Genomic DNA, 25,459 nt, shown 5'->3' with positions numbered 1-25,459 from the left:
AGGATTGTCCAAAACACAGCGGTCAGCTTGATATTTGGATTAAAAAAGAGCGACCATGTTAGCCCCTACTACAGACTGCTTCATTGGCTGCCAATGGAGGCACGAATAATATTCAAGTTCTCTTGCATATGTTTCAAGCTGGTTTGGGGACTATCTCCTACATACCTGCTTCCTCACTTCACTCTATACAGTCCTACGAGACAAACCAGAAACAGCAACCTATTTGCATACCCAAGCATTACCGGCTGCAGATACAAAACCTTCCTGGATAGAACTTTTATGTACCAAGCTAACAAACAACAACACTGGTTAGACAGCTACATAAATAATCAGGCCCTTGTCTAAGAGCTGAGTTGGAGGATGATCACGAGGTAAAGGGAGGGTAATCACGATGTATAAGCATGTACCTATCTTTGTATCCACCAATGTAAAACCATGTACTTTTGTACCCACCAATCATGAGATGTGTAAACGAGGGAGTTACTATGATGTCATTAGCATAGAAGCATAATAAATAGGGACTCGGAGCTAGCCCCTGCTAGCGCCTCCTCCCGACTCTGACTGCGTGTGTGTGTTTCCTTTGTGGGGCATTCCTACAGGAGACCAGCAGTGAACATCATAGCCTAGCAGAGACAGGTGGTGAACATCATGGCCTGCCCGCTACGGCTTCCGTCTGCTGTGTCATCAGTAATGTGACAGAGGGAAGGGCCATGAGCAGCCTGTTCACCGCTTGTCTCTGTCCGCTGGCCTCCGCCACTACTGCTGCTGCTTTAGGAGACCTGACTAAGACCTGGACATGTCAGGAGACTGTGTGAGTCCAATTTTTTTTTTTAAGTGAATCGGTGAATCGGGCAGCACTACTTCCTTTTTGCTGCAGTGAAGATTCTAGATCATGACACTGACGCCGACCCCAGGAGCACCCACTTATGGTCTGCACCCAGGGCGGACTGCCCCCTGCCCCCCCCCCTCGGTATGCCACTGCTTCATATGTAAATTCTTTAAATTAGTCCCCTCATTTTCTTACACCTGCTACTAAAGGGGTAAAGAGGGAAAGGGAATGGGACTTGATATACTGATTTTTTCTGTGTGGTTCACACAATTAAATGATTTACATGGGGCAATGAAGTGCTACTCTTTCTTATCTATGTATATATATGGCAGGGGTGAAACTATGGAATGCCTTGCAAGGCCAATTATGCATATGTGCTGATTGTGTTTATTTTAAAAAGCTATTGAAAACAGTTATTTGTCAGTGCTTTTATATCATTATGCCATTAGTGGACAGAAATGAGGGTGCCAAGACAGCTGATGTTTCCTGTTTTATTTAGGTTGTATAGTTTTTAATCTTTTGTATGTTTCTTGGAAACTGCTTGGTTCTAGGCGGTGTATACAATTTTACAATTGCTTATATCCTACATTGTCTACTAAAATGTTTTACCATGTACTGTGTCAACATTGTAGTATATGATGCCAAACTTTGATTGTCATTTGAATATTTTTACCGCTATAATTGTCTATTGCTTACGTCTGACTTATTTTTGCTGTACCCCACCTTGAGTGAATGTCTAATAATAAATATATGTACCTAGGTATAATGTGCTTAGGACCTGGAAGTGATGCCTATGGTGCAACCACAAGGCAGATGCAATTAATCAGCTCCACTGCAGGAGCTCTGCCACAGGAAACAATGAGCTACAGCACTGCTGGATCATGAGAATCAAAGATCTGTAGCTCCTTAGGTGAGCCATGAAAGCTGAGGAAGGGAGAGTAGTAGAAGGCCAGGGGAGGTGGAAGAAAAGGAAGAGAGTGAGTATTTTGGAGAGGATGTAAGGGACGTGAGAGAAACAGAAAACATTTTGGAGAAAGGGAGACCAGGAAAAGAGTACCTGGAGCAGGAAGAGAGAGAGGATATCTAGGGTGGGGAGGGGAGAGAGTACCTGGGGCATGGGAAGGAAAGGATAGAGAGAGAGACTGCAGTTGGGGGAAACAGAACAGCAGTATATTTAGGGGGAGGGGACAGAGAGTACTTGGGGCAGATTGGAGGGGAGGGGGCAAATGCTAAGGCCACCATATATCTTTTGTGGGTTTCTGTTAGTGTGTGTGGGAGCATTTAGATAGTCACTGGTTCTCAAACTTGTCCTGGGGGACCCCCAGCCAGTCGGGTTTTCAGGATTTCCACAATGAATATTCATAACAGAGATTTGCATGCACTGCCTCCACTGCATGCAAATCTCTCTCATGAATATTCATTAAGGATCTCCTAAAAACCCAACTGGCTGGGGGTCCCCCAGGACAGGTTTGAGAACCACTGAGATAGATAGAAATTCAGTAAGGGGGGAATTATAGAAAAGGTGCCTAAAGATAGACGCCTAAATAAATAAATGTCTAAAATAGGCACCTAACTCAATTACCCCCCTTTTACAAAACCACGATGGAGGTTTTTAGTGCAGGCCGGCACACTGAATTCTCTGCGCTGCTCCCAACGCTCATAGGGGCGGTTAGTAGCTTGGCTTCAATTATGAGCTTTTAACCAAGTTCATAATTGAAAAAAGTTAAATTAAATTGGGAGATAGACATCTATCTTCTTAGGTGCCTAACAGCGCCTAACACCAACATAGGTGTGTTTAGGGGTGGAGAAAACCTTAGGCGCTGCTAGGCGCGTTTCTCTACAGGGCTTAGGTGCCTATAATGTAGACCTTTAAAACCCTGGCCTACATTACAGGTGCCAAAGTTTCAGGTTAGGTGCTGCTAAGCGCGATTTTTTTAATGGGTGCCTAAGTACGATTGACATGCAATAGGTGCCTATCTTTTTTGGGTGCCAATTGAAGCATCTGGCCTTAAATGTCTTGGAAATAACTAAACTAAATTAAACTAAACCTCAGGCTTATGTACCGCATCTTCTCTATAACAATATAGAGAAATTGGGACTGTTTACCCTCGAGCAGAGAAGACTTAGAGGGGATTTAATAGAGACTTTTAAAATAATAAAGGGATTTGATAAAATCGACCAAGAAGAAGCATTCCTAACTTTTTCGGATGTGACACGGACAAGAGGTCACAGACTGAAACTGAGTGGCAGCAGGTTCAGGACGAATGTCAGGAAGTTCTTTTTCACACAGCGCTTGCTGGGAATTTGGAATGCTCTCCCGGAGGATGTTGTGGCGGAGATGACTGTTCTGGGATTCAAGCGCAAGTTGGATGCACACCTTCTTGCAAATCATATTGAGGGCTACGGTATATCTGGGTCTCCAATCAGGAGTACCTAAATGGGCTGCCATGTGTGCGGATCACCGGACTGGATGGACCTCGGTCTGATCCGGTGAAGGCTTTTCTTATGTTCTTATGTTCTAATAGAGCTCGGCATAGTTTACAAAAATTAGAAAAGAGAACAAGTACAATGTGAATTTGGAATGGTATGGAGAGGAGCGGAATTTACAACCTGAAAATAGCCAAGTTTTCAGATGTTTTTGAAATAGTTGGAAAGAGGCCAGATCGCGCAGTTGAACAGAAAAATTATTCCACAATCAGTAATTTTGAAACTTCCCTAGTTTGCCAATGTAGATAACGCCTTTTGACCTTGGAAAGGACAATTTAAAATTTTGAGTAGATCTGGTGCTATCAGATCTTACAGAATTCCACGACAGGGGAATTAAAGGAGAAAGGATGCCATGCAAGATCTTGAATATTAAGCAGGCGCATTTAAAATAAACCCTGGAAATTATTGCAAGCCAATGAAGATTTGGCAGAAGCGGAGAGACATGATCAAATTTACTTTTTGCAAAGATCAGCCTGGCTGCAGTATTCTGGATCAATTGAAGTCTTTGAAGGATTTTCTTAGTCAAGCTTAAATAGACCGAATTACAATAGTCCAGCCTCGAAAGAATGATTGATTGACAATATTTTTATAGGAAGATTGATTCTAGAACACATCTTTTGTGAATGCCCTGACTGGCTCATGCCACTTTCATGGCCATGCTCCCTTTTAAGTTGTGTGCAATCCAATTTAGGCACCCATTGTTACAGAATATGTATGAGATATGGTAAGGAAAGGATAGAGAATAGGCAAGAGAGAAAAAGAGAGAGACGAGTTGGGGGAAACAGAACAGCAATATACTTGGGGGGAGGAGACAGAGAGTTCAGCACCCAAATCATAATTAGTGCCAGAATGTATGCAGCAGGTAAAGCTAGTCTCAGTTAGGGCACTGGTCTTTGACCTAAGGGCTGCCGCTTGAGCGGACTGCTGGGCACGATTGACCACTGGTCTGACCTAGCAGTGGTAATTCTTATGTTCTTATAATTTAATCATTGAAGTCCATTAACTAATCATTTGGGGCACTCTCTATAGAAATCCAGGGGTATGTGTATAAGTGGGAGCCCCACACATCCTGTGCTCATGTGTATGACCTCCTTGCATTTACAAGCTATTAGGGGCATTTTCAAAACATTCAAAAAAAATATTAGAATAAATCATCAATTGGATGTTTTTCTCGACACAATGTCAAAGTGCCGATTTTCAAAGCCAACTTTCTGGATGTCTTGCTGGGCTTCTTCTTGGATGTCCGAAGTTTGAGGGGGAGGGGGGGTGTTGGAGGTGTGTTATGGGTGTGCTCAGCAGTTGGAGGTTTTGCAGTGATAATCAAACCTTTCCCAAGACATCAAGGACATACACAGACACTCGGAGCTAGACCTGTTTTAAAAGCATCTTAAGTGCCAAAAAGGTACCCAAACTGACCAGATGACCACTGAGGGGAATAAGTATTGACCCCCACACACACTCACCCCACAAAGTTCTGAATGAAACACTACGGTGCTCCCCCGCGAATTCACGGTCCCGGTCATTCACGGTATTTTCTGACCACAAATGACCGGGCAGGAGAGGGCAGCCAGAGAGGCAGGAGAGGGCAGCCGGAGCGCCAGTGAGTGAAGGAAATCACTCGTGGTGTGCTCCGACCGCCTCTTCCTGTGCTAAAGTCGGGCCTCACCAGTCAGGTGGAATATCGGGGGAGTACTGTATATACCTGTCTCTAGAACAGCAGCATCTAGTATGGGAAAGCCTAATAGAGCTACCTGGTAGGTGGGCTAGTGAACCATAGAGAGGAGGAGCCAGGCCCATAAGCCACTCTAAACACTACATTTATGGTGGAAAGTGTGAGCCCACCAAAACCCTACAATACTACCATATAGGTGCCACCTGCAGTCATAAGGGCTATTGGGGTGGGAGACAGGTGGGTTTAGTATTTATTTTTTTATTTATTTTTTTATTTATTCAATTTTCTATACCGTTCTACCAGGGGAGCTCAGAACGGTTTACATGAATTTATTCAGGTACCCAAGCAGTTTTCCCTCTCTGTCCCGGTGGGCTCACAATCTATCTATCGTACCTGGGGCAATGGGGGGAATTAAGTGACTTGCCCAGGGTCACAAGGAGCAGCGTGGGTTTGAACCCACAACCTCAGGGTGCTGAGGCTGTAGCTTTAACCACTGCGCCACCCTCTCCCCTGTAGGCTGGGGAGGAGTTTTGGAAGGCACAGAAAAAATTATAAGGGGTTATGGTGAGAAATACCTCTGGCACCCTTTATGTGACATTCACAGCAGTGCCTTCTAAGGTGCCCCACGGCTCTGTTGGCATGTCTGTATGGCCAGCTCATTACAATGCTAGTCCCTCCCATGTCCAAATAGCCTGGATTTGGACATTTTGAACTTGGATGTTTTTGTGGTTGAAAATGGGCCATAAAGTTAAACAACCTAAGGTTGACGGCCAGGATGTCTAAATAGGTGATTTTCGAAAAATAATTTTTTGGGACATCTAGTTTCAATGGCCTTTTCTCCATCCCTGACTTTGGACATCTTATGGAAAACATCCAAAGTCGGATTAGGACATCCTGTCGAAAATGCCCCACCATGCCACTTACATGTGCCCTTATAAGAATAGCACTTAGGCACCCTACCATCACTTTTGTGGGTAAATTTGAACTTATGAGCGTAAGCTCTAGTATTCTGCATATTAGTGAGGTGTCCAAAATCTGTGTGCTAAGATAGTATTCTATAATAGCATCTGGACACTCAGATTCCAAACAGAATAGAGCCTAAGTTGGCATCTGGGCACCAATGTTTAGGTATCAACACTTCTACCATGTATAAGGCAGGTGTAAATGGAAGCACCTATATATTGACACCTAGGTAGGCAACTTACAGTATTCTATAAGTATGATGCCTAGATGTGTGGCACCATAGGTGTCAGAACGGAGGAGGACTCCCCAGAAATTGGCGGTCAGAAGAGTCAGTTATGGCTCAACTCCCCCACCCACCTCCTCCTGGTTACTGTAATTTTAAATCTTTGGGCAGCTGCCAAGCAGCATCGCTGTAAAATGAAGACTTCCGGGGCAGGCGTGCTTGTTGACGTTGTACAGTGGCTGCCCGAAGATTTAAAATTATAGTGACTGGGGAAGGTAAGTGGGGGAGTTCTCATTCTGCAAGATCCTTCTGGGGCTAGGGCAGAGCTTTTGAGCCCCCCAAACAAAAAAAAAAAATAAAAGCATTCCACTGCCTATGTGTGGAACACCCATGCCCAGTCCATTCTCCACCCACATACATGCCTCTTTGCAGTTGCTCACTAAAGCACTTAGGTGTTAACTTATAGAACAGATATATATCTATCTATCTGTTATATATATATATATATATATATTTAGTAGACATAAATGCATAGCAGTATGCATATATAGCCTCCAGATATTGAAAACAAGCTATTTAGAAAGTTGGTTGGTTGGGCTGAGAACTTTTCAGCACCCCCTCCTATGTCATAAAAGTGAGAGAAGTATAGGGCAATCAAGCCATTGTGACATCACTGATGAGGTTGGCTCTTATTGGTGGAATGAGGCATTATGACATCACATTCTCAGCTATGGTTACCAGACACAAACTCTCCACACAAGGGGCTGCTGAAAAGTTCTCAGCCCAACCAAGAAGAGAATGACGTAGATATGGCTCAATCTATGATCTGAAACAATGTCAAAACATAGAATTTTGTTTCTGCAAATTGGCACTTAACGAATTAAAATAACACGTTTTTTTCAGCTACAGTGACAAAATAATGTTCAGAATTTAGGAAGCTGATTGGTTGGACTGAGAACTTTTCAGCACCCCCTCGAACATCATTGTCATTGTTTCATATTGTTGCTATTGCTAGAATTTAAGTTGTCTATTTCCAAGTTTACCTTACTGTTTTACTTGTGCATTAAGCTGGTCAATACTTGGTCATTGCAATGTAAATTACCTATTTCTAGCTGTTCCTAGTATGTCTTGCCTTAGGTACCTAGTCAGAGCTGGTGCAAGGTCAGTGAGCATGGTCCCATCCCCCCCCCCCTCAGATTTTGATAATTCAAAACATTGTAATCACAAAAATCCTATAAAAATGCAGGTTGCGGAATGGGCTGATGGCTCTTTGAATTTGTGTAGCTGCCAGGACCTATTGTTTTGCACAGACTGCAGCTTCTTTGCCTCCCCCAAGAAGCAGCAGCCCTGGGTGACTGCCTATCTTGCCTAATGGCTGGACCAGGCTTGTGACTAATAAATCTTAATAAAGATCAGAAAGAGGCATCACCTCTGTAGACTTAGAATGGGGGCTGCTTCTTGTAGAGACAATTCAGATGTGCTCAGTGAAATCAGCAGCCCAATAAAATCATAAAATCGGAGTGACTGCTGATTTCATGGAGTACATCTGTATTGTCTCCATATGATGCAGTTCTCATTATAAGTCTTTACAGGTCTAACTGATCTTTTCTGCTTTTAATTAAGATTTATCAGCCCCCTTTTTTTGAAAAGATTTTCCCAAGGCACGTATAGCTGGATATAGGTATTTTATACTGTAGTGACCAAATGTCAGCCTATTGCACAATGAGAGCAGTGAGGTAAATGAAATGATAACAAAAGCAACAATATGACACAGTGCCAGTAATGTACACAGTAAAGCTGCACAGTAGAACATTCATAAGACTTAAGCATGATACAAATTAAATTGAATAGAGAAGGGAAATGTGAAGTTGGGAAATATGAAAGACAAAAAGGGTAGGACAAAATGTTGAGATAAGCAAAAGCCAGTGCTAGATTGAAGAAAATGTTAGATATGGTCAAATAGAAACATGACGGCAGATAAAAGTCAAATGGCCCATCTAGTCTGCCCATCCATAGTAACCATTATCTCTTTCTCTCTCTGAGAGCATGTGCAACTGGTTCCAATGGATGGGCTGTGGCAAAATAATTCTGATGGCCTGAGTGATTAGCTAATCAGTTGCCACAGCATGTCCTCACATTTTGGTGAGATAAAGGTAAGCATTTTTTTTTTTTACCAAATGGTGTTCAACCAGAACTGCTCACATTTCAATTTCAGAAGTCGAGACGCGCACCTGCTTTTCTGTAATCGGGGGCAGCACCATCTTCTGAGTATAAAATAATTCCCTTATGTCCTATGAACATCTTTACATCCATAAATTCAAGCCAACCTTTCCAACATTGCCTGCTGTAAGGGGGGGGGGGGGGGGAGGGGGAACAGGAATGACACCTGCACATCTCTTGCCTCCCCTCTCCCCCCCTTCTGACTCCAATATTCAGCATCCAGTACCTCCCAAGGGCTCCCATCTGAGGACCAGGGAAGCCTTAGCAGCAGAGATGATGGAAGTGACAGGGGAAAATGCCTCCAGCTCTGGAAAAAAAAAAAAAACAAACCTGCTGGCTCGCTCCATCACTGCCTCCTCATCATTGAAAGGCCTGTATCCCCGCTGCCTTTATTCAGCCCATGCTGGTCCTCCATCACCACCAAGCCACCCCTTTCTTACCTTTTTGCTCTTCAGCATCCAGACGGTGGAGGCCGAGGCCCAAAACAAGAGAAAAATTCCGATTTCTCCACCCCTCTCCTCCAGGCAATCAAATCCGAAGCCTTGATGGAGCAGCAAAATCTTCCTTTCTCCAAGCAGAGCCACTCCCTTCAGGCAAGCAGAAAGGTAGGGGGGGGGGGGGGTTGATCTAATGCTATGGCACTAGCAATAGCCAAGCCGTCCGGCAGTTCTGGGGATGCTGAGATGCAGATGAAGAGATGGATCTTTATCTCACTCTTGGACTGACACGTTAAAGGGACGAGCGGCAATCCCCTGAAGCCTCTCTCTCGATGGGATGGCCAAAGGGCTCAGGGCTTCGTTTGCCAGTCACTGACGAGCTGGCCCTGGCTCTTTGCCCCCGGGACTGAGCTTGACGAATAAGCCTCCCCGGCTCTGATTCCCTGAATCAACCAGACAAAAGAGGAAGCTGAGCGCAGCCGAGGAGGGAGGGAGACGGGGAGGAGGAGGGGCGTTCCCAAGTTCGTGTGTCAGTCTGCGCAGAATCGAAATCTTTGTGGTTGCCGTCCACGAGGCTCATCCGAAGGGCGAGTGGCAGGGCGCAAACCAGGGAGCCAGAGCCACGTTACATAGACGGAACGGGCTCATCCTCCCCGCTCCCACGCTACGTTTTAAAACTCCCCATTAATCCAGAGACTAAAAAGAATGGCGGATCGCTGGGGTTCTAATGTGCCATCCCTGAATGTATAGGAATTTGGCGTACATATTTTATTTTTATTTTTTATCTGTTCAATTTTTCTATACCGTTCTCCCAGGGGAGTTCAGGACGGTTGACATGAATTTATTCAGGCACTCAAGCATTTTTCCCTGTCTGTCCCGGCGGGTTCACAATCTGCCTAATGTACCTGGGGCAATGGGGGGATTAAGTGACTTGCCCAGGGTCACAAGGAGCAGCGTGGGTTTGAACCCACAACCTCAGGGTGCTGAGGCCGTAGCTTTAACCACTGCACCACTCTAGAAATCAAACTGTAGTAAAAGTGAGCCAAGTAAAGGACAATCAAGCCATTGTGACATCACTGATGAGGTTGGCTCTTAGGCATTGGTGGAATGAGGCATTGTGACATCACTGATGAGGTTGGCTCTTAGGCATTGGTGGAATGATGCATTGTGACATCACTGATGAGGTTGGCTCTTAGGCATTGGTGGAATGATTCATTGTGACATCACTGATGAGGTTGGCTCTTAGGCATTGGTGGAATGAGGCATTGTGATGTCACAATACCAGCTCTGGTGATCAGAGGCTGAAACTTTTCACTCTGTTTATTTATTCAATTTTCTATGCTGTTCTCCCAGGGGAGCTCAGAACGGTTTACATGAATTTATTCAGGCACTCAAGCATTTTTCCCTGTCTGTCCCGGCAGGCTCACAATCTGCCTAATGTACCTGGGGCTATGGGGGGATTAAGTGACTTGCCCAGGGTCACAAGGGCATATCCCCACGTCCCCAAACTGTACTTATGATTAACCAATAACATCCGTGTTGGTACTCATTTGTATAATGTTTCTTTTGCACATCCTTGTTGCATTTGTTAATGCCCGCGTCCATTCCTGAAAAATAATTACGTCCACTTGGACCAGATTTATTTATTTCATTTATTTAATGTTAGTATTTATATACCACTTATATAGGCTAAGTGGTTTACATTCTCAAGCATTATTTTCCCTGTCTGTCCCGGTGGGCTCACACTCTATCTAATATACCAGGGCAATGGGGGAATATAAGTGATTTTGCCCAGGGTCACAAGGAGCAGTGTGGGATGTTGTAAAACACAGGATCTGATTTCACTACCTGGTCAGGAAAGCCAAAACTATACTGGTAAGGGGAGCATGCTGTAAAGGATTTTGAGCCTAGAATTGTGATTCCACATCCAGCAAAAGTCCTCAGGCCAACTACCCTTTTGAACATAAGAATTTTCGCTGCTGGGTCAGACCAGTGGTCCATCATGCCCAGCAGTCCGCTCACATGGCAGCCCTTAGGTCAAAGACCAGTGCCCTATCTGAGACTAGCTTTACCTACCTACGTTCTGGTTCAGCATGAACTTGTCTCAGATATGGGCTCAGATATGCTTCACACATTATTGGTGTGTGGATTTCTTAGGCAATCTAGCTAGCTAGGGGTCCCTTATGAGATTTAGGAGCCAGTAGGCTAGAGCATCCCAAAATAGCTGTGAAAGGTGCATCCAGTTTGGTTTTACTTAAAGTCAGACCTGTGGCGTCAGCATATTAAAGGAAAAATGTTTGGTTCTGGAAATCTGTCCTAAATTGCAGAAACTGGTACGAGTAATGGTTCCTGCCGTGACAGGGTCTGGTTTGGGAAGCATTCTTACAGCAGTAACTGCTGCTGTGTGTCACTAGTAGCTGGGGATCCCTAGGGAATGGGATAAGACAGCTCATGCAACATGATAGCAGTCTGATGATGATCTATTCCATGAGAATATGGCAGAGGTCAATGGGAGGGGGAATGAAGGATTGCCTAGAGAGCTGCTATAAATATGGAATTAAGAGTCAAGTTCAACTTTTCAAATTCCTGGGTCTCTTTTGTAGAAGAAAGCCTGTCTTTAACTCCATGAATCTCAGCCTTAGAGGAGGATGTTTAGCCAGGGGAGCTGTATGCATATTAAAATGTGCTAGATCACATGTGTCAAACACAAGGCCCGCAGGCCGAATATGGCCCGCTTGGCCTTTTTATGTGGCCTGTGGCAATGCTCCTGAACTTCCCCCTTCTCAGAGCCCAGCGTGAACTCTCTCCCATGCTGATCCAACGTCGCGTCATGCAAAAAAGTCTGCTGCCTTTGGCAGCGATTCAGCAGTGTTGTTTGTGGCTCCTCCTCCTGTGTTCCATCTGCCGCAGTCCACCAGGGCGGAAACAGGTAAGTTGCGCATCATTGGAGACAGACTGCGGCAGGTGAAAAACAGGAGGAGGAGCCACGTACAACATTCCCGAATTACTGACGCCAGCAGATTCCTTGGCTTGGCAGTGACATCGGACCAGCGCCAGAGGGAAAGACACATCAGGCTGTGAGGAGAGAGGGACCGGCGCTGGAGGGAAAGGCAAGCTGGGCTGTGAAGAGAGCGAGATGAAGGGAGAGCGGTTGGACCTGGGGTATTGTGGAGAAAGATACTTGAAGGGAGAACCATTGGGAAGAGAAAGGGAGAAATGGTGGATCTTGGGGTAGGGAGGGAGGCAGGCAGACAGGGGGAGAGATGGGATGGGGGGCAGTTGGGAAGAGAAAGGAAGAGAAGTTGGATCTGAAGATGGAAGGGTAAGAGAAATGTTAGGCCTGGGGGTGGGAGAGAAAGATGCAGCATCTCTTTTTTTCCCTTCCAACTCATTGTTCAGCATCAAGGGGGGAGGGAAGAAGAACAACAGAAAAAAGAGGGAGCAACATGTTGAAACAAGAGGAGAGAGGAGGAGAGATAGAAGGATAGGAGGCTGGGAAAGGAGTGAGATGGGAAATGGGAGAGCTACAGAATAAGAGAAGATGGAAAATTGATAGGTAGCTGAAAATTTAAAAAGAAGAAGGATCGATGTTCAAACAACTTTACATGCAAATGAGTTTTGCGGAGGTCCGCCATAATTCCATCCAATCAGTCATAGGAGAAAGTGACTGACACATGCGCAGAATAGCTATGTTGCAGGGACACATGAGCATCAATCACAGGTGTGTCTTTTTGTAAACATAGAAATAGATGGCAGATAAGGGCCACGGCCCATCTAGTCTGCCCACCCCAAAGACCCTCCCCTACCTTTCTTTGTGAATAGATCCCACGTGTCTGTCCCATTTGGCCTTAAAATCAGGCACACTGCTGGCCTCAATAACCTGAAGTGGAAGACTATTCCAGCGATTAACCACCCTTTCAGTGAAAAAGAATTTCCTGGTGTCCCCATGCAGTTTTCCGCCCCTAATTTTCCACGGATGCCCCCTTGTTACCGCTGGACCCTTGAAGAAGAAGATATCTTCTTCCACCTCGATGCGTCCCGTGAGATACTTGTAGTGCGTCGTTGGTGCATGTCATAAGAGGGGATGGGTGAACTAACAACAAACCATGCAAAAGTGAAAATGCAATATATATATAGTATTTTTGCTTTTTTCTATACTTTGGTGGGACATATGTAATCGGCAGCCCCAAACCAGCAGGTATGCACTTTTAACAGACACAAATGAGATGTGCTTTAAAAACACGTACATGAGATGCGCTCTTTACACACGTGTATATTAAAACAATTATTTGTTGCGGTTAGTGTCACCACCTCTATACAAACCAGAAGACCCGACATGCTCTGTGTTTCGGTTAACACGCCTTCATCAGGGGTCCCTAATATGTAAAGGTATCACAGAGAACCGCAACAGAAATAAACATGAACCTGTGTCATGCAACTGTAAAAGCCGGAAAAGTCTCTTCTTAGGAGAATTGCAGCAGGTGTTTTTTGCACCACTTTGCTTGTCTCAAAGCCATTTTCGGTTATCTGCTCAAAGGCACGAACACTGCTTTTAGTCCATATTTTTATCTATGTACCCTATATCATTCGGGCCCCTGAGGAAGGCGTGTTTGCTGAAACACGGACCATGTAGGGTCCAGTCGGACAATCACGTGTACTACATATTTAGATTTAAATTTGTATTTTACTGTGAAGAGCGAATAATAAAATCATCTTTCAGAACATCAACAGGTTTTTTTTGTTTGTTTTTATCGTAATTTAACAATTGCCTTTAATTTTTGATTCACCCTTGTATTTTACTATTAATAAGCTATTACTACAATGTTAAGTTGTTTACGTCAAACTATACCAGTCGTACACCATCTTGGGTGAATCTTTTCTAAAGGTGGCTAATGCATCTTAAATTTTTTTTTTTTTTTAAATGTAGGTATTTATATACCGCATGTCAAAGCTATCTAAGCGGTTTACAATTGGGTACTCAAGCATTTTCCCTCTCTGTCCCGGTGGGCTCACAATCTATCTAACGTACCTGGGACAATGGAGGATTGAGTGACTTGCCCAGGGTCACAAGGAGCAGCGTGGGTTTGAACCCACAACCACAGGGTGCTGAAACTATAGCTCTAACCAAATAGATCAGCCTCATAGTAAAAATAGGAGAAGAAACCAAGATGGTCAAGGAAGAGGTTGTGGCTTTAAATGATCTGTGGTGCTTCTAATCGCAGCCATAATATTATGGGCCAAAGAAAAATCAAAGTCCAGAAATATCTCTGATACCACAGTGACTTCCCCCATTTTTACAGTAGAACACCAATCAAGAGCCACCTAGTCAGGCATCTGAAGAGAGCTCCAGTGCCTTGTCACAGACAGAACTATCTGATTAGCTGGATGCCAAAATAGGGTTACCATATGGCTCCAGAAAAAGGAGAACAGATTGACATATCCGGGTTTTACTTCTATTGCTTTCAATGGAGATAAAACCAAGATGTCTTTAACCTCTTTACTTCCATTACTTTCAATTGAAGTAAAACCTGGATGCCTCAATCCGTCCTCCTTTTTCTGGAGCCATATGGTAATCCTATGCTAAAACATCTCTGTTCAAAAATGTTTAATATTTTTCAAAGACAAGCAAAACAAACATCGACAATCAAACCAGAACAGCCAAGGAATAATACTAAATCCCTTCAAAATTCTTAGGGTAACAGACCACTTGTCCACATCTTTTCAATGTAGCCTGCCTCTCTGCCATCTGCTAAGACATCTCTGGGCCCCAACATTAATGCTGTGTGTCCTGCAGCATTACGAGTACAGATGCAGTTGGCCTTGATGCATATCTTGCCAAGAGGCTCAGAGCAGAGTCGAGCTGATGCAGCTGCTGGGAATGCGCTGACATTTATCAGTGACCTGAGATACTGTACACGCGGCAGGCAGAATCTGCCAGTTCCAGAGGAGGGAGGCACAGAGGAGATGTAGAGCTGATGGGGAGGTAGTCTGCACTCTTGGGAATGCTCTCTCTTCTCCATGCAGGACCAAAGAGGCTAGGCAGAGTGCTGGAGTCTCAGTTCCCTGGTCCAATGGTACAGGGAGGAGGGATTTAGATTTGTTAAGAACTGGTGACATTCCAGAGATGAGGTGTAGCAAGATGCGATAAGATTGTTGGATTACTGATTTTGCTGTATCTAGGGATTATAAAACGTATTGCGGCTGAGACAAAACAAACAAACTATTAAGTGGTCAACCACTACCTAACAAAAAGAGGCTGGATTGGTACAGTGGAGTTAACTACCTCTGTTCACCAAATACAGCATGTGCAACCACAGCAATCAAAAGGGGCCAGGGTGTTACAAAAACCTTGAAATTCCCAGACAGTCCTCTTCAAGCACATTCTTGGAAGTGTATCTCAGTATCTGACCATCCAGGAAACCAAGACCTGCCATTTTGGGTGAGTTTAGAGTTAATCTGGGTGGGCCCTACCTACCCCACTGGGCTGTACATATATACAATACAGATTTTTAGATCTTCCCTTCCACCCCTGCATTCATATCTTCTCTCTTCCTATCCCCTCTTCATGTCATGTAGCCATGAGTCAGTGGCCAAATTGGTGGCATCATCCATCCAACACATCTTAATGCTAGCCCATGTTGATCACTTCCTCCCCCCCCTTAATGCTGCTTATAGACATACCCAGGGCATCTGATACCAGATCACATGATACTTTGATTAGTAAATTGCAAACTAGTGGGACAGTACTTGAATTGTTTATTTCTTAATTAAATCGTAGGCTGAAAATTAGTTTTAATAATCATACATCAAAGTGGATGTCATTGGATTGGGGAAGTGTTGGGGGGGGGATCCCACAAGGATCTACACTCTCTCTGTGATTTAATTTGTATTTAAGTCCATAGTGTAGATTGCTTGTGAGGTTAGGATTTGTTATTACATATGTGAAGGGTGATATTTTTAAAATTGTTTTTATCAGTTGCTGATAATTTGAGTGTTGCTCTTACCCTTGTGCAGAAAAGTATGTGAAAGATCTCAAATTGGTGAAGTTTTAGGGCTCCTTTTATTAAACCTCAGAAGAGCTGACGAGGTAAATGCTCGGATGCTCATTCAGTTCCTACAAGCATCGGAGCATTTACCTCTCGGGCTTATGGTAGGAAGCTTTTGCGATATAGTAAAAACCCAGCATTAATAAGTTCCCACCGAATTTTAAAATACCTGAGATTTTGTTGATAAATCAGGAAGTGAACAAGGTAGTTACAATTCATATGTGTTTTGACAATGTCTGTTTATCTACTCATTCTGAAGTTTGCTCCTTAGACATTACAATAGATCAAAGCTGATATGAATGACGGCATTTTGTAGATGAGGTCAATGAACAAAAGAGAAACCCACAATCCAGTCGAAGGGTGTCACCAAATAGCAAAAGAAGGCAAAGTGCGGAACTGATGTTCTTGATACAATGATTACTTGTAGCACATAAAATTGCAGGTGTATACGCAATAAACTATATCCACATTGAATTTGAAAACTGTTGACCCGACATGGACCATGTTTCAAAGTGACCGTCTTCCTCAGGGGTCCTAAAATTTAAAGTGAATATTGTGGCTGATCAAAAAAGAAGCAACTGGTGGAGACCAGTCGCTCACGACCTTTCCTGCTCTCTGCCGACTTCTCCTGCCTTGCTGTCCCGACTCTCCTCTCGCCCCCCTGCTCTCTGCCCCGACTCGCCGCCCTGCCCCCTGAATATGTCTTGCTGCCCTGACTCTCCTGCCCTTCCCCCGCAGTGCAAGCCCGTGGTTTTAATCCACGGGTTTAAAGCGGGTTAAAACCACGGGCTCGCAAAGTATTAAAAAAGTTTTTAAAAAAGAAACTCGCAGCTCTGTAAGCACGTGCAGCTCATCTGCAGACAAAGAAGATGGTCTTCGCATGATTCAGGATCGCTCACTAGCGATCCATGTGGTTGGTGGGGGGCGTTCCTCCGATCGCCCCCATTTGCATGCTGACCCTTGGTAAATTTGTTGGCCTGCCGTGGATCGGCCACATATCGGGCAGGTTAGTGAATCTAGCCCTAAGATGCCAGCTGCCAGACCAACAACGTGCATAACATTCCTGCAAGAAACCAGTCTTAATGCAAACAAACATACTCTGAATTTTCCAAAAACCTGTAATAAAATGTGTCCAGTTTCTCAAGTGGCTGAACTCATAAACTGACTTTATTCCTCTAGCCACAGCAGAATGTTTCATTTGGGAGTAATGTTCATGCAGTTCTTGGTTTATTTCCAGCGACAAACTCATAATGCCTTATTAAATCTCATTTCCGCTTCCACTCCGGGAAGCGCTTTCCTCCTTGCTGCAGCTTTTCTCTGAGGAAGGAAGAGGGAGCACCAACCAAATCAGTAAAAATGCAGCGGTGGGCAGCTGGTAGCAATTTCATCACTCTCTGGCTCCCATAGAAAAACTCATGCTTTATTCATGAAAGAAAGCCCTCCAGAGGACAAGGAATGGAAAAAAAAAAAACCCAAACAGGAAGTATGGATGCCTCTGGAGCATTGGCTCCCTCTCTGCCAAAGAGCTCAGAGACAGAAATGGAGGCTTTTTATCCATAGTGAATTTTTATCTCCATCACAGGGATGCTGCAAAGACTAAGTTGAAAATTAGAGCTGAATCCTCCCATTAGGGGTCCTTTGACCAAACTACAGTAAAGGTTTGCATTTACCACCTGATATGTGCCAAAACTATCACATGGTACCATAGGGTTACTACACAGGGAAAAAATATTTTAGGTCATTCTATAATTAGTGTTCAAAAATTTTTCCCTAAGCGATATTCTATAAAGGGCACCTGCTCTTTATAGAATAATATACAGCATCTAACTCTGGGCGCTAGACTTGCGCTTGCTGAAACCTGGTGTAAATGTTGGCATCCAAGTTAGGCAGGCATACTCATTATTCTACAACTAAGCGCATTTTTTTTGAAATGCCTTCCCATGGCCGTGGTTTCTGGTAGGTCTGGGGCTGCCAACTGCATGAAGTGGACGTTCCAAAAAAAGTATAGGGGCAGCATATATGTCCTTCAGAAGCAGTGTAGAAAAAGCATTCGCGTTTCCATACTTTGCTGGCAGTTCTCCACCGCTCCGCTTATAGCATCGATGGACACGTCTATATGATGTTCATTGGCAGTTACTTGCTTTACGGCAAGACAATCCCTCAAAGCATGTTGGGATTGTTTTCATACTGTAAAATTTTAAAGCTCATAAACTATATACGTTTGTGATCCACATATGCTTTGTGCTACGATGGACATTATGGATGGAGGTTTTTATCTTCTCTATCTGCAAGCTGCCCTCAGAGACGGTGATGATTATGATGATGGAAGGAGGGAGGAACAGCAGCCACAGAGGACTTTTAAATGGTTTTGCAACTACTACTAAGCAAAAAGTGAAAATGCCATTTCAAATTGCTTTTGCGATTATTTCAATACTAGTGAAAAGGGAAAACGCTGTTAAAGCGCTGGGCTTTTAAAATTGCTTTTGCATCACAAAACACCTTATGGTTAACGCATGTTACGTGCAATTATGACATGCATCCATGATGCGCTGCAATAAAGCATGATTCATGTACATGCGTGCTTACAATGTAGCATTTCTTGGAGCATGTGCACTTTTAAGCATCTTTCCATGGACTATTCTGCGCATGTCAGTTGCTTTCTCCAATGACTGATCAGAATGGAATTTCTGTGGACCTCCATGAAGCTCATTTGCATGTGAAGATTCTGCAGCATCACTCGTCTTTTTGAAATCGGAAAATTTACTGGCACTACAACAATACACAGGATTTTAACGGTAAATTTGGAACATCTGGGCTTGAGTTGGGCGCCCCCTAGACATCAAACCGGGTGCTATAACAACTAAGCTACTGTTCCCCTTTAGTTGGTAAATAAGTACACAGCTGTAGCCTGGGGGTTAGGAAAAGTGATTAGGGAATGTAATGGCAAATCAGCCCACCAAATAGGCTGCCAGCCAGCACAAGTGGCTGTCCTCATAAGTCATTTACGACTTGATAAAGGTAATCTGTACTCATTGCTTCTGTCTTTTCCTCTCCTTGTCTTTTGTGATTAAACTTCGAAAACAAGTAGCCCATTGTTTATTTGGACATTTTTCATATTTTGCATGAGGCTTGTCAAAGGAAAAAAAAATTATAACAATAACTCAAAAATCTCTAGGACTATGAAATAACCTAATTTGGAGGTTTGTGCAGTCTTGCTTTTGTTATCCAGAATAACACCAACCGACGTGGTTTGCATTAAAATAACTACAACTAAAAAGGCATGACTCAAATCCAAACAAAATATCCCAAATGTACAATCAAATACATTCTAAAAACACATTTGAACGTGAACATGCACGAGCATATAATATATTCATAATTAAATTATTATGCACATGACTGTAAATAAACGTCCAATCTCCCTCCCCATAACCCCCCCTCGGCAAGGGCAAAGCAAATATGGATAATATCACCCTGATGCGCCATATGCTTGGCTGCTGATTGGATTTCTTTTGTTCTTTATTCTTACATCTGTCCCCGCACCCCCACCATTCTTTCCAAGCCCTTTTCCTTGCAAAGCAGCTCTGGGAGTCTGAGACGCACCCATGTCTGCTGCAATGACATCTGATCTGAGCAAATAACACGAGCAACAGCTGGAGCGATCCAGCTGTTCTGGCATAAGAAAGCAAACGAGGTTTAGCGTTGTGGAAGGCTTTTTTTTTTAAAGGTAGATCGACGCTCGACGAGAACGCAGCCACGTTAAAGGTTTCCCCTCGCCCTTAGGCGTGAAAGGCACCGTCGTGACGTAAAGCGTAAACTTGCGTCAGCAGGGGGGCCGGAAGGTTCCACTGGCGGGAAAGATCCGGAGGCGGTTGGGTCAGGGATAGGGAGATGGAGGAGGAGGAAGGTCCTGGAGGTAGCAGCTCCACTTCGGAAGGTGCCGGTGAAGTGCGCTGCAAGGCAGCGGCCTCCGGGAGTAAGGGCTCAGCGGGAAGTTACGAGTTACCATGGTAAGAATGTGTTTTAATGTGGGGGCCAATCTGAGACCCGTCCACAAAGGGGGCGGGGCCGAAGAGAAAATAGCTTTGCCCACAAATACACCACATATGCGCATGCGCACAAACCAGTGCACCATACACGCTCGTATATGAAAAAGAAATACAAGTCCTATCCACCTTACATGCGCGCATGCTCAATTTTTTTTTTTAACCTGATATAGTATATTTGCACAATGATTGAACTCTGGTACAGTCTCTATTTGCAAACTGGGGATCCAGACAGCCAGAATTCTTACAGGTATAGTTCCTTGGAAAAGAACCAGGATACAACAGCATCTTTGGGAGGAATGCATGTGGATGCAACAGAAATGTTGTTATTGAGTTACTTTATCATGTGTATGTTCATGTCGATGCTGTTCTCCCAGGAGAGCTCAGAATGGTTTACATCAGGGGTGTCCAATGTAGGTCCTCGAGGGCCGCAGCCCAGTCGGATTTTCAGGATTTCCCCAATGAATATACATGAGGTCTATTTGCATGCACTGCTTTCATTGTATGCTAATAGATCTCATGCATATTCATTGGGGAAATCCTGAAAATCCGACTGGATTGCGGCCCTCGAGGACCGGCATTGGACACCCCTGGTTTACATAAATTTATTCAGGTATTGAAGCATTTTTCCCTGTCTGTCCCGGTGGGCTCACAATCTACTTGGGGTATGGTGGGAATTAAGTGACTTGCCCAGGGTCACAAGGAGCGGCGTGGGTTTGAACCCACAACCCCAGGGTGCGTTGCTTTAACCACTGCACCACACTTATCACAGCTGTAAGTATTTGTCATGCTGTGATACCTGGTGACTGTATATGTGTGGAGGGGGTGGGAGGGAGAGTTAAGCTGAATTATATGGTCAAATTTGCTTGTATGTACAAGGATGGGTGACAAACATTTAGGGCATTTAGTGGTGTCTTGAATCAGACAATCCCAGCTGAAAATGAGAACCTAAAATACTTTAAAATAATGTTTGGAAATGGGTAGGTGAATATCTTTTTGACTTTTTTTTTATAGCTCTCTACTTTTCTGATATTTATATGCAGCTTATTTTCACCAACTGGGTAGCAGAATTGAAAGGCACATTTGAATAGGTGGGGCAGCATGTTTCTTGGGGTGGTTCATAAATAGGGAGAAAGTGTCTGTTGGCTCCCAAACCTCTGAGGTTTTAGATTATAGATACTCCAAACTGAAGTTGTTCAAAAATAACTTAACTATACAGCTTGGAAGTGGATGGGAAATAGTACATGTAGTGTTCTTGATGTTGATAACTTATAGTGTAAAAGCCACAGTGATGCACAGTCCAGAAATCCAAAAACTCTAATCAGATTTCACAATCCAGAAGCATCAAAATATTGTGCACGCATCATAGGCTGCTTCTTCACTATTCTCTAGCTTCTAAGTACCTATTCTGGGATTGAGTCCCTCCTTATTCACTTGTTGCAAACTAGTAGTAAGAGACTTTCTTTTTAGAAAAAGTAGTAAATGCCATCTAGAAAAATCTTGAACCATCACGTTGAAGAAGGCTTCTCTGGAGCATTTTCTCCAAATGGATTAGTTTTGTTCATGCCATAACAGGAATAAACATCATTCTAAACCAGGATATGTGGAGTATAATTGCGGTCTCTCAGATTTACTGCTAATGCTTGGTGTAGAATTAGCATTCTGCCAAAGAACTTATTTTGGCGTTCATAAGATATAATCTGTACAGACAACTTATCCAGGTTTGCTTGGAAGCTCTTTTTAATCAAATATAAGAATTGCTGCTGCTGCTGGGTCAGACCAATGGTCCATCATGCCCAGCAGTCCGCTCCTGTGGCGGCCCCTAGGTCAAAGACCAGTGCCCTATGCAGTGTTCCCTATGTCTTCCAACCAAATTTCCTCTGAAAACAGTATTAAGGTAATTCTTCACTGACTCCCCAGATAAAAACACAAATTTTTCACAAGTCTTCCATCTGAAAAGCGTACGCAGCACTGTATATTCAATGTGCTCAGAAGAACTTACAGCCTAATTTGGGTAGACAGGACATATTAGGAGAGTTGGAGAGTTTCTTGCAGAGAATGATAGGATGGACATAGGTAATTTTATGGTAAGAGATGACTAAGAAGGGACTCCAAAATACAGGGCTCTTGAGTTTTGTTCACACTTCACTTTGAGACCCTTCCCAGTTAGAGTAGCAGAGAATGATAGGTTGTTTGTTTGACATTCCTTCATTACTGAATCAAAAAGGGTTGCCCTTGCTTCTTAAAGGGAACATATTTGTTTGTTTGTTTATTTCTCACCAGCATGTTCATCGCTGTCACAATTTTGCAAACGGTAAGAGGCCCTTTTGCCAAGCTGCTGTAAAAAGTGGTCTTAGCATATCCTTAATGTGGGTCATTCCTATGCAGTAGGCTTATTTTTTACTGCCAGGATAAAATGACCAATTTTTCATTTTTCCCCATTAATGGACAGGCACTAATTTCCCATAGTGCTTAAGCCCTTACTGCCACCCATTAAATAGACAATAAGGGCTCATGTACTAAGCATGCACTAATTGGTTAGCGATCAACAATATAGCTGTACTAACCACATGCTTTTTGCTGTGGTAAACGTGGGTTAGTGCTTACTGAAGCTTAGTAAAAGGATGATATTAAATATTACTGCATTCAAAAAGACACTCGGTTATTAATATATTAGTTTAGCAGCTTAACATCAGAAATACTAAAGTCCAAATAACTTTAATTTGTTAATCTCTTTTAGTAATGTCCTATGATAGCCAAAACTTCCTTTCTGCTTCTGATCTAGGTCAGTTTTGCATTCCCTGGCTTTCTCAAGGAAGACCTGAAGGTAGCTTTCAGGATTTATAGAACAGAACCCACTGAGTAAAACGTCTGTCTTGACGCGGCACACTTGGTTAAGGTAGACCAGCTGACTGCCTACATGATGTGCCTCTCGGCAGTCAGCCAGCACCTCTCCTCCTCGCCGGCACTTCTCCGCGCCTCTCCTCTTCCATAGGACAGGGTACGGTATCAGGGTTCAAGAAGGGATTGGATGAATTCCTGAAGAAAAAAGGGATAGAAGGGTATAGATAGAGATCACTATACAGGTCCTGGACCTGATGGGCTGCCGCGTGAGCGGACTGCTGGGCAGGATGGACCCCTGGTCTGACCCAGCAGAGGCACTGCTTATGTTCTTATCCCCCCTCCTCCCTCCACTGGCAGCTCAGGGCCCTGGCTGGAGGGCCTCTGTGCATGCGCAGATGTCAATGTGATGATGTCACATGTGCGCATGACATCGCACTTCCGGATGCTCTCCAGCCATGGCCCTGAGTTTAGTGTACCATGGCTCTGGAGAGTTTGCGAGACACTGAAATAGAGGGCTTCAAATGACCAAAGCTCACCTTCCTGTGTTCTCAGAACATTTTAAAGATGAATTGGTTTGGAAAAAAGTGGAGTTTTAAAATATATACTGTATTTTAGGCTTAGCAATCTTAGTAGTCTTAAGTAGTGATACATAACAGCTAAACATCACCAAAGTCTAGAAAAAATGAGTTACTGAAATGGTTTCTTGGGTGTGCATATATATTCTTTGCCATCTTGGGGGTAGATGATATTACTTGTCTTTTCAACAGGGTTGAGAAATACAGACCCATGAAGTTGAATGAAATTGTTGGAAATGAAGAAACTGTAAGCAGACTGGAGGTATGTTTTTGTTTTGCTTTGAAAAACTTTTAGTAGTTCCTTCTTTCTAATATAGTCCAAGCACTTAACTGCGTACAAGTGTCAAACTTGTGCATGTTATTCAATATTGCACATATTTCTTTTTTTAATTTATAAGATTTTCAATTTTTAATACAAGCATTGCTTTACACGTTGCTACAGATCAAAGAAATTATATTCAATAAGAGTTATAAAGGAAACATTAACTATATCTTATTTAGTCCACAAAAAACCCCCCACAAAGATCAAGAAAAGAAAGAAACTTCCAAATAGAAGTAGCAAATAATAAGATTAATTAAGGTTACGGCATTAGATTCCCGAATTACAGCCAGCTGGCAGGTCATACATCACTAGACATGGTTACCAATCTTTCTTTTGATCCAATAAATGCCAAAAGTTGTTTAGGCTCAAAGAAAACAAAATTCTTATCATGATAAGATACATAACACTTTGCAGGAAATTTAACAAGAAACGTAGCCCCTAATGACAACCTCAAGGGAATTTTCCAAAAATAAAGATAAATTCATATCCGCTGCTTTATCCACTAGGGTTTCTGTAGGAGTGGATTCCCTTGTGGTGTCTTTATATTCAAATAGTAAGCTCTAACAATTGGAAGTAAATTTTCTGGTGGAATGGCTAAAGTTTCACGAAAATATTTCCTAGCCATCTCAACTGGTGATAAAATAGGACATTTTGCAAAGTTCAAAAATCTTAAATTATTTTTCCTCAGTTGATTTTCAAAGTTCTCCATTTTGCGGGAAACATAAGATCTCTCCTTAACCAATTCCATTTGTACCTTCTTTACATCATTCAAATTCTTTTCCTTCAAATTACTGAGAAGTACCCCTTGTTGTTCCACCTTGGAAAAGACAGTTTCATAATCTGTTTTAATTGTAGATAAAGTCAATTTAAGATTGGAATCCATGACTGATATGGCCTGCCATAGTGCCTCCATATCTATCTTGTCTGGTTTCTTCATCTCCCCAAAACTGATAGTATTCCCTCCCGAAGCGCCTCTCACCTCTTCCTCTAAAGTGCAGGGAAATTTCTGATGGTTCCTGTCTCTTCCTTCTTCCGAAGGGCTTAGTGGAGATGTCCCTCCTGTACTGGGATCAAACTCTCCTTCTTGGGGCCACCAGATTCCAGCCGTTCCCTGCACTAGTGCACTTCCGTGCTGGGGAGGAACCAGCTTCTGTTCAGGACTCAACGTAGCCCGACTCTCTGCGCTGAGGTTCCCCGGAGATTCCGAGCTTCCTCCCGAAGTAATTCGGGTCTCTTCACCCGAGCGAGCAAAGGCGCTCGTTAACGTTGTCTGGATCAGCCGTTGAGGGGACTCAGCTGCCGGAGGGACCAAGCGGGAAACTCCCTTCTTCTTCCCCATATCACTATTGAGGAGGAAACACACAACGCGGGTCCAGGAGCAACGAGCAGCACAGCTCGCTCAGGCGTCCGCTCCTGACGCCATCTTGATCACTCTCTGCTGATCTTAATGATTGTACATATTTCTTATGTAGACAATTAAACAGGTGACTGTGTAACTTTAGTACTATATATTTGCTTCCTTTGATTTAAAGTATGCCTCAGACTTTAGTGAATTTGGAATGAAGGAATAGTTTTGTGGTTAGTTCAGCAAGCTAACTTGTGACTTTGGGTAAGTTATTAAGCTAAGGTAAAAATAACATTTTATCACTTATCAGGGTTTAGTTTACATGTGAGTCACCTGACTTGTAGTAACTTGGTACTGCAGGCTAGGAATTCTCCCATTAAAGGAATAGCAAAAGTTCTCCCATTAAAGGAATAGCAAAAGTTGTGATCAATTTCGCAAGCTGCATTATTT

At 43.4% G+C, this 25,459-nt stretch overlaps 2 protein-coding genes across 4 annotated transcripts in view; one reads left to right on the top strand and one right to left on the bottom strand.

The window, feature by feature from the left end:
- Positions 1-9,279, bottom strand: part of CLIP2 (CAP-Gly domain containing linker protein 2) — a 169,398-nt gene extending 160,119 nt beyond the window's left edge. For both annotated transcript variants that reach the window (XM_033922592.1, XM_033922593.1), the window contains exon 1: positions 8,835-9,279. The gene's annotated coding sequence lies outside the window, so the exon portion shown is untranslated. The remainder of the gene's footprint in view (positions 1-8,834) is intronic.
- Positions 9,280-19,669: 10,390 nt separating this feature from the next.
- Positions 19,670-25,459, top strand: part of RFC2 (replication factor C subunit 2) — a 43,106-nt gene continuing 37,316 nt past the window's right edge. Inside the window, exons 1-2 of one of the 2 annotated variants that reach the window (XM_033922929.1) lie at positions 19,670-19,887; positions 23,535-23,604. In XM_033922929.1, coding sequence (XP_033778820.1) covers positions 19,769-19,887; positions 23,535-23,604 — 189 coding nt within the window. In that variant the 5' untranslated portion in view covers positions 19,670-19,768. Of the gene's footprint in view, positions 19,888-20,005; positions 20,174-23,534; positions 23,605-25,459 lie in introns of those variants that run through there. The other variant, XM_033922930.1, reaches the window with a different exon arrangement.

This window comes from Geotrypetes seraphini, chromosome 15 (genome assembly GCF_902459505.1).
Source record: "Geotrypetes seraphini chromosome 15, aGeoSer1.1, whole genome shotgun sequence".
Taxonomy (NCBI): Eukaryota; Metazoa; Chordata; class Amphibia; order Gymnophiona; family Dermophiidae; genus Geotrypetes; species Geotrypetes seraphini.
Note: the sequence above shows the minus strand (reverse complement) of the source record. Positions and strands in the feature narration are given on the sequence as shown.